The sequence below is a fragment of the Leuciscus leuciscus genome (genome assembly GCF_965113295.1).
Source record: "Leuciscus leuciscus genome assembly, chromosome: 25".
NCBI lineage: Eukaryota > Metazoa > Chordata > Actinopteri > Cypriniformes > Leuciscidae > Leuciscus > Leuciscus leuciscus.
In genome coordinates this window covers 17,320,751-17,334,343 of record NC_138724.1, presented here as the reverse complement: position 1 = coordinate 17,334,343, position 13,593 = coordinate 17,320,751, and the positions used below count along the sequence as shown (strand labels likewise).

The following is a 13,593-nucleotide window of genomic DNA, read 5'->3' as shown; positions in this document are numbered from 1 at the left end:
ACATCTCTGGCCTAAACAATATTTTAGTCAAATCTGTATTTCATTTTACTGATCCTTTACAAGATATTAGATTTTAATAAGCAATCTCTTTTTCAGTCTCTTTCAGTCATTGCTCATAGAATCATCTGACTGAAGGGTTTCCTTTAAATCCCTGCATAGTGATAATGTTATGAAATCTGCAGTGTTTCACTGTGAAGAATGATGTAGCACTTTAGAAATGTGGTCACAGAAGTTGTCTGTTTTGACCAGCCAAGTGAATTTGCTTGGTGATAATGTCACTATGATAATGCATAGTGATAATGTTATGAAATCTGCAGTGTTTCACTGTGCCGAATGATGTAGCACTTTAGAAATGTGGTCACAGAAGTTGTCTGTTTTGACCAGCCAAGTGAATTTAGCATTACAACTTGATCATCTACCCCTGCATCATTCATATGAAAGCCTTTTTAAGCTCGGTTGCTTGCCCACACTACACCTTGTCTGAATGATTTATCCAAAACGTTTGTCAAAAACTGCTTACTATCAACATTTACGCCGCTGTGGACTGCACATTTGAATCTGTCAATAATTAATTTCACACATGCTATCCATTTCATAAACACTAGCAACAAGGGTGCATCACTGTCAATGGACAAAATGTTAGTTCAGTCAAATCAATACTGTCCTTAATAATACTGGCCTGCCCTGCATGGAAAACCCATCAGAACTAGAGAAAGATCTGCTTTTCCATTCTCATGCACTTTTTGAGATCCCCCTCCCCCCCTCCCCCCCCCCCCCCCCATTTATCTTTTAAACAGACCAAGGCACTGCTGTTTAACTCAGTAAATATTGACTTTATGGAGTAATTTCTGTCATGTAGGAGGCTACCTTTTGAACAGACTTTTAGAAATAGGCAAATAGAGTAGGATTGATAGTTTGCATGAGGGTGTCAACTTGAAGTTAGTTGCGATAATTGTTTCAGAAATTAGTGCAAAACGCTCTGAAACATGGCTCTAATGGCAACAATTATTCAAACAGTATTGAACACATTTAAAATGTTCAATTAATCCTTAAATCACAAGTCTTAAAGTCGGCATCAAACAGAAGTTGCGATTTCTTTGCATTGTGATGTACACCAGGAAGAAGAAAAATGTGGGGTGGGACTTGATTTTGTCGATTGGGAATTGATTGGATGGTTGTGGTTTGCTATTGGTCGATCTCAAGTGAGTGACAGGTTGTCCCGCCCTCATGCCAATAAACACGCCATCAGAGAAGAGAAGAGATGTCGTTGCAAGAGGGAGGGAAGTTGTTTTGATTAAAGATTATGAGGGCACGTGAATTTTAAAAAACGACGATGTGCACGGAATAATCATTTATAATAAATACAAGAATATTTAAAAAAACGGATTGACAATTTTAATGGTGAACTTAATTTAACACCATCACACCATAAATAGTTAAACTGCATGAGTTAAATATTATCGCAATAAAATTTCAATGTAATATGTTTCAACCGTACAAATTGAGTTTAATATTTTAAGCCATACATGTATATGATAGAGGAATGAAATGTAGTGCACTGCAGGACCCGTGACTCTACAGCTTTACACTGGCCTGTCAGACCATTTCTCACTTTTCCTCTTTTTGAGACACAATGTGAAGACCGGCCCAAATTAGTCTGTGTAGATTGATTACAAAAGTCTTTGCGGGCAGGCGAGAGAAGAAGAGCCCTTCCTTCTTATCACTCAGCGTATCTGGACTTGTCACAGTTTCCCACCTCTCTTTGATTGGGATCTCTACTATCAGCTTTTCTTTTTCGGACTGTCTGGGAGTAAAACTGTGAGGCTTAATCCATTCTGATTACCTCTGACAGCAGAAACGCATCACTCATCGCTCATATCAAAAGATACAGTTACAATTTCACAATGTAGTTTTAAATATATATGGTTCCACATTAGCTAAACAAGAGTCGGAGATTTAAATGCCATATGGATCAACGTATCTTGAAACCGGGGGATAAACATTGCTAAAATGCAGCAGATTTACTGGAATGTATATTGTGAAGGCGGATGTCACATTTAATGGGATTCATCCAAATTGGATTGCACAACCCAAACTGTAATAAGGATGCGCTGTGCAGTTTAGACTTTGGTTGGTGCTGGAATTTCCTTAAGTGTACCAATTTCTTCTCCTCTTCAGGTTTCTTGTATTTTCTTTGGTTAAAATCTGTCTTTACTAATTATGCTGAATTGAAATGAAGGTTTCACACCGTAGAAGCCATGATCCTGTGGTTCGAACACCTGTCAGAGCAGAAAGTCTTACATCTGCACATCAGTATTGAAATTAGTTTGATTTTGAGAGATATGAGTCATTTCACCTGCTATTCATTGTCATTCTGATAGGATGCTCTTTTGTCTTGCGTTAAAGGTCTAGTTCATCCAGAAATGAAATTCTGTCATTATTTACACACTCTCATGTTGTTCTGAATCCATATGATTGAAGAATATTCTGGCCACTTTAATATAGAGAAAGTGAATGATGATGACTGGAGCTGTCAGACAAAAGCATCATTAAACTATCATATATTCAAGTTCTATCCCAGCTAACAATAATACAGTATGTTCTAAGAACGGCTAGCTAACGTTCCAATTTCTTATTTCTGAATGTTAAAAACATCCAGTTTTTTTTTTTTTTATGTTTTAAAACCTTTTTTTCTTAACATTTTGGGAACATTCCTTTTGATTATTTTGCAACCATTATTGATATACATTTGGTTTTTTTCAATGATTAGACATGAATCTCATTCATGTTTCATTAACCAATTTTTCTTTTAATTCGTATTCTTTCATAGAATCAGTTGATTTAGTTCACAAATCCATTTGTGATTGGATCTCTTCAGCTCTTCAGCACTTCAGCGCATTCAAAAGTATCTTTTTAAAATGCTTTACCCAATTCACTCTCATGGCATTTTGTAACTATTTTACATGTTCTTGAATTGGCATGTAGTTTCGATGAATTTGAACAATCTCAATTGCAGGTTTTCATACGATCTGCTTACGCCCCAGTGAGGGTTCGATTATAAACCTTCATGCTTTTTCTTAAAATCTTTTTGTACGAAGACAAATCATACAAATAGGCTGAATTGTAAACTATTTGTTTTGTTTTCTTATGAGATCCGGATGGCTTTTCCCAAAATGCACTTTTGTTAAAATTTGCACTACTTAAGAGTTTGTTCATGACATGCAAAAATGTCACATTAGAGACCGAACATCATTGTACTACATAAAAAAAATATATTTTGAAGAATGAAAACTGCTTTTGTCCATACAATGTAACTCAATGGGGTCCAAAACAACTCCACTGATCCCCATTGACTTTCATTGTGTGGACAAAACCCCCCCACAATTTTTCAAGATATCTTCCTTTTTTCTTACACAGAATAAAGAAAGCTATACAGGTTTGGAACGACATTAGGGTAAATGATGACCGAATTTTTGGTTCAACTATCTCTGAGAAGTATTTAGCAGATTTCACAGAATCATTGCTTTGCTCTCTTGATGTGTGTCCTCTAGACTTTCATTCAGGTAGCAGGTTCCCAGGGTCAGTGAAGACGGTGGCCCTGTGACTAATCCTGACAATGACAAAGATATTGATTATAACAAGACACACCATGTCGTCAGGCGTATTGTGAAGTGGAAAGTGCGCTTTAGGGACATTCAGCAGTCAAGCGGTGGTCTGCGCTTTGCTCCCCCAGAGTGTTGCAGTGATAACGCTGACAGGAATGCTGCATAACATTACGGTGCAGGTGAGAGCGCCCTTGGCTCTCAGACAGGAAGATTGTGTAAGTCAAGATGCATTAATATGTTTTTATTTTTTACCCTGCCTCCAAAGCACATTAGCACATGCTGTTCTTAAAATACCCTGAATTTCATTCAGACTATTTTTATACAGTTTGGATCTCAAGTTCAACTGATTCACTGATCCGGTTAACAGCTCACTGCAGGGGAAGAATGTCATTGAATACGGACTTAAATTTCTGTCTCTTCACATAAATCTATCACATGACACTTTTATTATACTTTTATGGTGCTTTTTGTCATTATGGAGCTTGACAGAGTTTTCATATGCGGGGATGCTTCTAATGCTCTCATTAGCATGAGATAAATGTTTAGTAGCCTAAGTAATCTTTATCATTTCAAATCTAAAGTTTGGTGCTGATGTTCTTATAGCTATCTGTTTAAGAAGTTCTCTGAACAAATTGATTTCTGATTCCAAATCCAAGAAAAGGATTTAGATAAAAAGGGCAAACAGTGGCTTGTCCCTGCATTGATCTGAGAGATTAAGTCCATGAATTGAAATTGGTTTTTTTTTTAATGGAATTTCAACAATTGTTTAATTCACACTGTTTATTTTCACCATAATAGCTGCTAAATACTTGATTAAAACAGTTCAGAAATAAATATTCATACTCAGATACTTTCTATGGGTAATCGTCATTCGCAGATTTTATAGCTGGATTAGCTTGGTGTGATTTTTTTATCCACCAAAAATAGCAAACAAAATAGGGTACTGAGTCTGGCTGATATTGTTCATATATCACACCAATATTGCTTTCCGGTGTCTCCTCTGAGACGTTGCAATTACTATGGAAAACAAATGTAAAAAGTAAATAAATGAAAGGCGGCTTAATAAATTGGAACCAGGTCTATTGTCCCACCACATTTTTTTCATACAGTACCGCTAACAAACACTGCAGCGTCAAATATAGATATTCCCCTTAGACGAGATGGAAATTGAGAGATAGAGCGGGAGAAAATGCTAGATCTGTTGGAGATATATTGGCAACACAGGAGGAACATGTTATTATAGGGCAGGATATTTCAGTAGCAGCTTGACTTTGCAGTGCTGCGGTATTCTGAACATATTTAATTGGGTCCCCGCTGATTGATTGCCATTCTTCCTCTGAAGCCGGAGTACGTGAAAACAATATGAGAATATGATGGGATGTCATGTGTGGACAGCTGTACTTGGGGGTAATATGAAAAGTGACATTAACAGCAGAGAAAATTGATTACTTTTAAATCTGAATATATGCATTAAAATAGATCATTATTAATTATATCATCAAGAGACAAAGAAAAGAGCTATTCATCACTGGATGAAGAAGCATTTTTAGGGAAGATTAGGGAAATAACTAAAACTAATAAACCATGAGAAAGCAAGTCTCCCTCCTGAAATGCATATGCATGCATTAAATATGAATGTTAATTTAGATTGTGTGTGTACCGAACCTCATGTTGATCCAGGGGGATTACTGTCACTGTTAAAAATAGCCTGTACTGTAAATGGCTTCGGGTAAAAGCATCTCCTAAATGACAGCTTGATATTTACATATAAATCTGAACATCAGCATGATATTTAACATTTCCTAAGATGGATATCAGATGGGAAATGAAAGAAATGAATTTTGACCTGATATGTAAACTATGAAGTAGCCTACCATGCAAGTCATGTAAATTAAAACATTTGAATACATTTTTTTACTGTAAAAATGTATTAGAAAAAAATATTAGCTATATAATTTATGGATATATATACATACATACACACAAGGCTACACACACACACACACACACACACACACACACACACACACACACACACACACACACACACACACACACACACACACACACACACACACACACATCTACTTCTCTCTCTCTCTCTCTTATGTGTGTATGTATATATGTAGCCTATGTGTATATATATATATATATATATATATATATATATATATATATATATATATATATATATGAAGAGTTCAGATGCAAAAGCCTCTAAGTGCCATCTGAAATTTTCTTCTAGAATGATCATTTTTATCAAGCTTGTATATTTAAGTTCAGTAATTTCACTTAAATGACAATTAATAGGTAATTTTCATTGGCATTTAAGTGAAAATACTGAACTTAAATATACAAGCTTGATAAAAATGATCATTCTAGAAGAAAATTTCAGATGGCACTTAGAGGCTTTTGCATCTGAACTCTTCATATATATATATATATATTTAATATATATATATATATATATATATGGTCCTGGTGTGTTAATGTTTGTGTGATTATCTTACAGAAACTGTGAAGTTAGAAAAGAAAATATGCAGTCACCAAAATGCTTGTAATATCATCACTTTATTTATACAGTAAAGTTATGGCAACCACAATAGAAAGTAAATAAACTATTAAAACTTAAAATAAACAATTTCATAGTGTATTAATATTAATGGAAACTCTCCTTTTTAAACAGCATAATAAATGTGACTTTTTGATTGAAGATTGAAGACGCCTTAACTTATGTATTACTGTCAGGTGAAAATAAAAAATGAGAAAGAATATAGCAAAAAGTACAAACTGTACTTCTGCAGTTTAGAATATAACTGGTGGCCTACTGTAGCCAGGTATGTCTTTCTCGATCTCATAAGTGGAATCGCCCGGAGATTGACAGATTTAACAGTGATGACGTCGATTTTCAACCAAGATGAAACTCGCGTGCAGACCCGCAGCCTCAGTTAAATAGGAGACGCTCAGACGGGCAGCACCGCGCGCTTTCTTGGGATGCACGCGCGTCCGCACAATTTCTGCTGGGAAGTCAACAATGCAGTAGTCTAGAGACCTCTCGCGTGATGCTGGACATATTGAGGTCTTTTCCTGGACTTTAACGGAATTCCGTGGGCGAAAGTTGTTTATATTTAGTTCGAGGCTCGTGCGTGGATGTGTGAAGACATGCGGCGAGAATTGAGAGAGAGACTATGCTGCGGTTAATGGGACACGAAGTGTCAGATGCCGCGTTGAAACTCGTATTGAACTTTAATCTCTCCGAATAGAAACCTGTCGCGCGAGCAGTTCCACACGTAGCGATAGGCTTTTCCGCATGGAAAGTGTCCTTACCGATCAGCCTGTTCTTCCTGAGAATAAGGGAATGTTTATTGCGTGTTGAGTTGGGATGGATGTGCTGTTGTGAACGCGTCATATCTTCAGAAAGATGCAGCATCTTCGTGTGGCGTGGGCGCTCGCGGGAGCGGCGCTGGGCTTTTTTCTGCTCTTCTGGATTCAAGCGCATTTCTTCGGCGAAGGTAAGCCGTACTCTAACGGTCAACTTGGCAGAATTAACTGAATGCTGAAAAAAAAGTGCTAATTTTACGATAAATTATTAGGCTCATAAGAAAAACATGCAGTTGTGGTTGCCAGAACTTTACCGTAAATGTATAGTGATGATGTAAACATTTTGATGACTTTTGGGTTGCCTATTACGCGTTATTTATTTTTCATAACTGTAGCCCATATACGTCATTAAATCATACAATATTAATACCAACCTATTTGAGTATTAAAAAATGTGTGTTACTGTGAAATGTAGCCTACTACTGATAATTGTACAGGTGGAACAATGGAAGGCCACATGATGATACGTCAATGAAATTTGGCCTCTACAGCAACTATAATAACATAAAGAAGACAGACCACAGTTACATACACAAACATCAAACACCATCAGACACTAAAATAATGCAGGAAACTTAACACAAAATGCAACAAAAAACTTAAACGTACATTTGTGTATAGGGAATTGTGGGATGGAAATGCAGGATTATAAGGTGGTTTCTAAGATTTACTTACAAAAATATAATTTCAGCAATATCTTACCGTAAAAGAATACTATATTGCCTTGTTAAATATACAGTTCAGAATTTTTACTTTTCAAAAGCATTTTGTTTTTTTTTAATATTTTTCAGTTACACAAACTGCACGAGACACTAAAATAATGCAGTAAACTTGAACTAAACATAAAATACGACATAAAAAACATAAGCGTATGGGATGGTAAGGCCTCTTTCTACACAAATTATAAAGAAGTTTCTAAGATTTACTTAAAAAAATATAATTTAAGCAATATCTTACCATAAAAGTATACACAATGCCTTGTTGAATATGCAAAATGAGAAATTGTTAATATGTTTTAACAGGTGTTCTTTTTCTCTTAAATGTAATATTTTTAGAGTGCCATATAACATATCAGGGTTGCACTTGCACGGTATACCTGTACCACGGTAGTATCGCGATACCAAAGCTTCAAAATACTGGCGATAAACAGTAGTAGGCCTACGCAAGTAATGTTGTATTTGCGGCAGTACAACTATTTGAAACGTTCATGAAATGCTGTGTAGAATTTGTACCTTATTGAGTGTAATCCTTCAAAAGTGCGTCTGATTGCAGCTCATTTTGCAATGAAACGTTATACGTCATTGATTGCCCTGGTTTATCAGATGAAAGGGTATGAAAAGATTTTTTAAATTAGAAGCTCAAACATCTCTATTCAACATCATAAGATCTTTATATAAGAATTTATTCTCTCAATTCGTGCTCTTTTGACCACTTCTGTAACAGGTGGTTTGTTTCTAGAATCATAATGAATGGAATTCAATTCATCAACAGTGGCATTTGCACTCATTTCTTATCAATCATTTCAATCGTAATTAAAATGTGACTTGCTTTATAGCTCATTTAGGCTATAACATGATAGTCTAAACATAGTTTAGCAATATGACAATATGTTTTTCCGAATATCAGCACAATTGCAAATGTGACTGATTTTATACAACAGTTCAATAAACAAAAAGTTATTATTAAATGACAGTTTTTTAGACAATATTTTTTTCCTATGTAAATAGTTATTCTAAACAAAGCAGAACGGTTGTACTTCTCTAGAAACACACAGCGGGTGTTTAGTTTCTGAATGAATCCTTTTGAATGATTCAGGCGTGTCAATGATTCAATGAGTTGTTCATAAAGTCACTTGCTTCGTTCCTGAATGAATGTTGAATGTTGAATTGTTTGAATGAATGATTCAGTGACTCAGTCATTAAGACTTGATGCCACCTACTGGCGGTTTTAGTTTCCCACTTAAAAGAAGGCCCATTATTTGATGTTTTTCAACATTTCATATTTCTATATTCATAATTTTATATTTAAAATATGAATCTCATAAAATTATTGTTAATTAATAATCTCAATTGTAATTGCAGTGTAAATGCCTTGATACCACCTCTGAGCAGCATTAAACTGTCAGTGTAAATACATCTAAATGTCACTCCAGATGCAGCATCTGTGCCACTTCTGCAGTGCTAAGATAGATTTTGTTTACACTAATTTCATTTGATAAGTAACAAAGCCAGTTAATTCTCATTAATAAAGAATTCACATGAAAATCGAATCTATTAGTTTTCATTTACATCTATGTATTTATGAGAATTTGGTCCATTTTGTAGATTTGAATCATGAATTAACTACACAACACATGGTATTGTGATATTACTTGGTATTGGTTGATATGTTTATGGTATCGTGACAACCGTATAACACATATTGCTTATATCAATAATTCAGTACAGTGCAAACACAATGAGATGGAAAAGAGACAAGAGTAATTTTGAAGAATATTACTTTTTAAAGAATATAATGTATTTCCTTATTGCACTTGTAATTATTATCATACACATACATGTATTTCTTATGTGTATGACACATAGTGCATGCATCAGTGATACTCTGTATTCATCTGGCATCAGCATTGATAAGAAAAAAAAAAATCCTTTCATGTACGTGTGCACTTAAATAGCTTAAGGCCAAACCAAGGACCATCTGTTTGAGTTGCTACTCCATTTATTTACTTAAGGAAATGCCATATTAATATCAATGTCAATTACTGACTTTCTTTGCAACTGAATAACAATCATGTAACCTAGTTTGGAGACAAACGATGCATGCTGATATCAAAATTATTCGGTTTTACAAATTGATTTACTATCAATTGTTATTATAAATGATCTTGTGGATAGCATATAGACTGGATTGTGATATGCATTGTAAAGAAACCTAAAAAGAAAGAAGACATATCTGCCTATATTCCCAATCTGACAATCCTTGAGCAGACCAGCATCGTGGAACCACTGGTGTCATTAAGGGGATAGATAGATAGAGGTGATGATGTGACACCCTAGATCTCAGTCTGACATCTTTTGTCTTCTATATGCTTTGGAAAGAAAAAGCGAGAAAATTCTGCCTCATAAAATTGATCCATGTTGCATAAGGGTCTCAGTATAAGGAACACTGTGAAATAGTTCAGACATGTTCATGACCAGTGTCTTTTAGCTCAGAGAACAGACAATTATTTTTCAATATTCAAGAACTTTCTAACTACAGATCTTTAAATACAGCACAAGGCAAGTTGGAATTGCATTTTAATCGACAACCCTTGCAGATGTCTTTAGTTTTAAGCAATCAATGGACTTCTAAGTGAACCAATGCTATCATTAAGTTCAGAGTTCTTTCTGTGTGCGATATCAGTATAGGTGTCAGGTTCAACCCAAGAGCAGTCACCCATTATGTGTGAGCTAGCTTTGAACAGCTTAAAGGTTTGAGTTGGCCTGCCGCCATGGCAAACAAAACATGTTGGCCTGGTTGCCACAGTAACTGGGCTTTTAAGGAAATAATTGGAGAATGCATGGGTTTGCTTCTCACAAAGTGCCAAGGAATAGAGCAGTGACCTCCAGCATAGTGATAGAGAGAACCACAGGAGGCATCTGCCCAAACCCTTTTCATTTCCTACATACAGAGACTTAGTGCACTGTTGGGTGTTTGATATTATAATGCACCAACTTCAGACCGTAGCTCACATTTTCCAACATTTTCCAAAATTTCTCCATTTATTTTTTTCTGTAGGCTAGTTCTGTTTATGCTCAGTTTAGAGTTGATTATCCAATGGCTTTAAAAATATCATTTAATCAACAGTGACTGTTATAAAGGACAAATAAAATTATCAAGTCAACACGAAATATAAACTGACCATATTTACTTGCCTAATACACATTTCTGGTGTTATTGTGAATGATTTAACAGTGGATTCATTACAAATAACTTCCTTCACCACTGAAACAACTTTCCTTTTTAGATGATGCCACTTTTTTTTCTTTTTTTTATGTTGCTAATAGTCGCACAATTCCATGCCAGTTAAAATGAATTAAATAAACACTTTCCTTTTTAACTGATGCCACTTTTTTAAAATCTTGCTAATAGCACAATTTCATGCCAGTTAACAGTAACGTAGTATAAACCCACTCTTCCTTTAGGATGATAAAATGAATCCTTAAATTTTTTTTCTTTTAAATATCCTGTTTAACTCAAATATGTAATATTATAGAAGTAAAACAGTTTGCGAATGCAAGCTATTTTAAGCTATTAAAGCTCACAAAAATGTATAATTTTTTTTAATAGATTTTTTATTGAGGCTCCATTTTGGTCTCATTTGGTGCTTTGGATGTAATGTTGTAGTACTACTGATACACTCTGCACCCTTTTTGCATACTTTTTGTAACCTCCTAACAATTCTTCAATGCCTTATGAGTTTGGAGAACAAGAGATCAGACACCATTCCTCCTCACAAAATCCCTCCAGATCCTTCAAATTCCCAGGTCCATGTTGATACTCTCCTCTTCAGTTTTCTATAGGATTCGGGTCAGGGGACTGGGACGGCAGAACCTTAATTTAGTGCTCAGTGACCCATTTTTGTGTTGATCTTGATGTTTGTTTTGGATCATTGTCCTGATGGAAGATACAACCATGGCCCATTATAAGATTTCTAGCAGAGGCCGTCAGGTTTTTATTTTTTATCTGTTGGTATTTGATAGAATCCATGATGCCATTTATCTGAACAAGATGTCCAGGACCTCCAGAATAAAAATAGGCCTGACCATAGAACCAGGTTCCTTTTGAAGTTCCAGTCGTGTCTGAAAACTGATGCTGGAGTTTGTTTTCGGATGAGCAAGGAGGATTCTTGAAACCCTCCCAAACAACGTGTGCTAATGTAGGTGCTGTTTGATATATTTGTTGAGGCTTTCTAACCCTCAAGACTCAAGTAATCTCTGCAATTCTCCATCTGTGATCCTTGGAGAGTCTTTGGTCACTCAAACTCTCCTCCTTGCCGTGCATTAAGACAATATAGACACACGTCCTCTTCCAGGCAGATTCATAACCTTTCCTGTTGATCTGATCTTTTTTATTGCCATGGTGGTGGAAATAGGAATTTTCAATGCTTTTCATGCCACTTTCTATTTTGTGAAGCTTAAGGGAATTTGGCCTTTTACTTTCTTCATATTTACACTCCTGAGAAACAAGTCGTGGCTGGATAATTTCATGTTCCTACTCACTCTGGTGTGCTAAAAATTGTAAATATGAAGGGGAATATACTTCAGGTATATTTTTACTCATAAGAATTTCTAGAGGTACCAATAATTGTGGCCAACGTGTATTAGAGAAAAATGATTGATTTCATAATGTGATTTTTCCTCCACACTCATTAGATTTAGCCTACTTCAATAAAAGGTTAGATTGTTGTGATTTTTTTTTTATAATGAAAGATCAAAAGGATAAACAATGCAGATTTATTTTCACAGCTTTCTTTGTTCATATTAATCCATATTCTGACCACGACTGTAATACAGTATATGAAGGGCCTGACAGAACCTTTTTAGGTTCTATATAGAACCTTTTCTTATATGAGTGTTTATATCACGAAAAAAAGAAGAAAAAAAGAAAACGGCAGTTTTGATGCCATTGGCTGTTCAGTTCAGACAAAATCTCCTCTGACTAATGAGTTCAGGTCATGATGACAATGACAGCAAACTGAAAGAATTACTCAAAAAAACAATACACAGCTAAAGCATTTCAAATGAACAGTTGGCTACAAAGATTACCATTACTGTGGCCACCTGAACTCCCCCAGCAGTTGCTAATTGATGGAAATAGCTTGAAAGAGGATGGATGCCAGACTATAACCATGGAGAGATTAACAAAGTGGAACACTGAGGGCTATGGAAGGCTTGCGTGTCTTAACAAAGTGTTCTGCGTACGTTTTAAGTATTCTAAATAAATTAGTTTAAAACACTCCCCAGGAGTCCGTACAAGCAGACGTCTTGCAGTCACACTTTGCAGGGGCTTTTTGGAATGATTGGACTGTGGAAGCAAAGATTTTGGCTTCCTGCTGAGCCCAGAGGCCAGCCAGACTGACCTGGCATCAGGTCCAATCTCAGTCTGACTGTCATTACCGACTCTAAAGGAGACCCTTGTCCCCCGCCAGCCCTCCCTCTGACTACTGCTCCAATCTAGACAAGGATAATAGGTGTGTAGGACGACAGGATGGAATATAAACTGCCTAGATAAAGTATCCTTAGCTCTTAAGCAAGTTATTGGCAGTTGAAATTATGATGGCTGAATAGTAGGGCTTTTCATAAAAAATGTTGACCTAAAATATATGATACAGGATGTAAAGTCCTCAATTTCAGGTTGCAATAATTCTGTCTACTCAATATAAAATATATACTCAATGTTTTTATGGTCTTGGGCTTGCCACAGTTTCTAAGAAGATGGAATCAGATTTGAAGACTTATGCAACATTTTTACAGTACATTCATGCATTTGGCAGTCACTTTATACAATTTATACACCTATGGTAAAAGTTTGAATAAAATTCAAATTAAAACTAAAATGTAATTGT

The 13,593-nt window shown here is 35.6% G+C and overlaps 1 protein-coding gene across 2 annotated transcripts in view; it reads left to right on the top strand.

Moving 5' to 3' along the window:
• Positions 1–13,593, top strand: part of tafa5b (TAFA chemokine like family member 5b) — a 48,604-nt gene that overhangs the window by 10,351 nt on the left and 24,660 nt on the right. Inside the window, exon 1 of one of the 2 annotated variants that reach the window (XM_082159359.1) lies at positions 6,321–7,117. The exons of the other annotated variant lie outside the window; for it this stretch is intronic. Within the exon in view, the coding sequence (XP_082015485.1) occupies positions 7,027–7,117 (91 nt within the window). The 5' untranslated portion in view covers positions 6,321–7,026. Of the gene's footprint in view, positions 1–6,320; positions 7,118–13,593 lie in introns of those variants that run through there. 2 annotated transcript variants of the gene reach the window in all.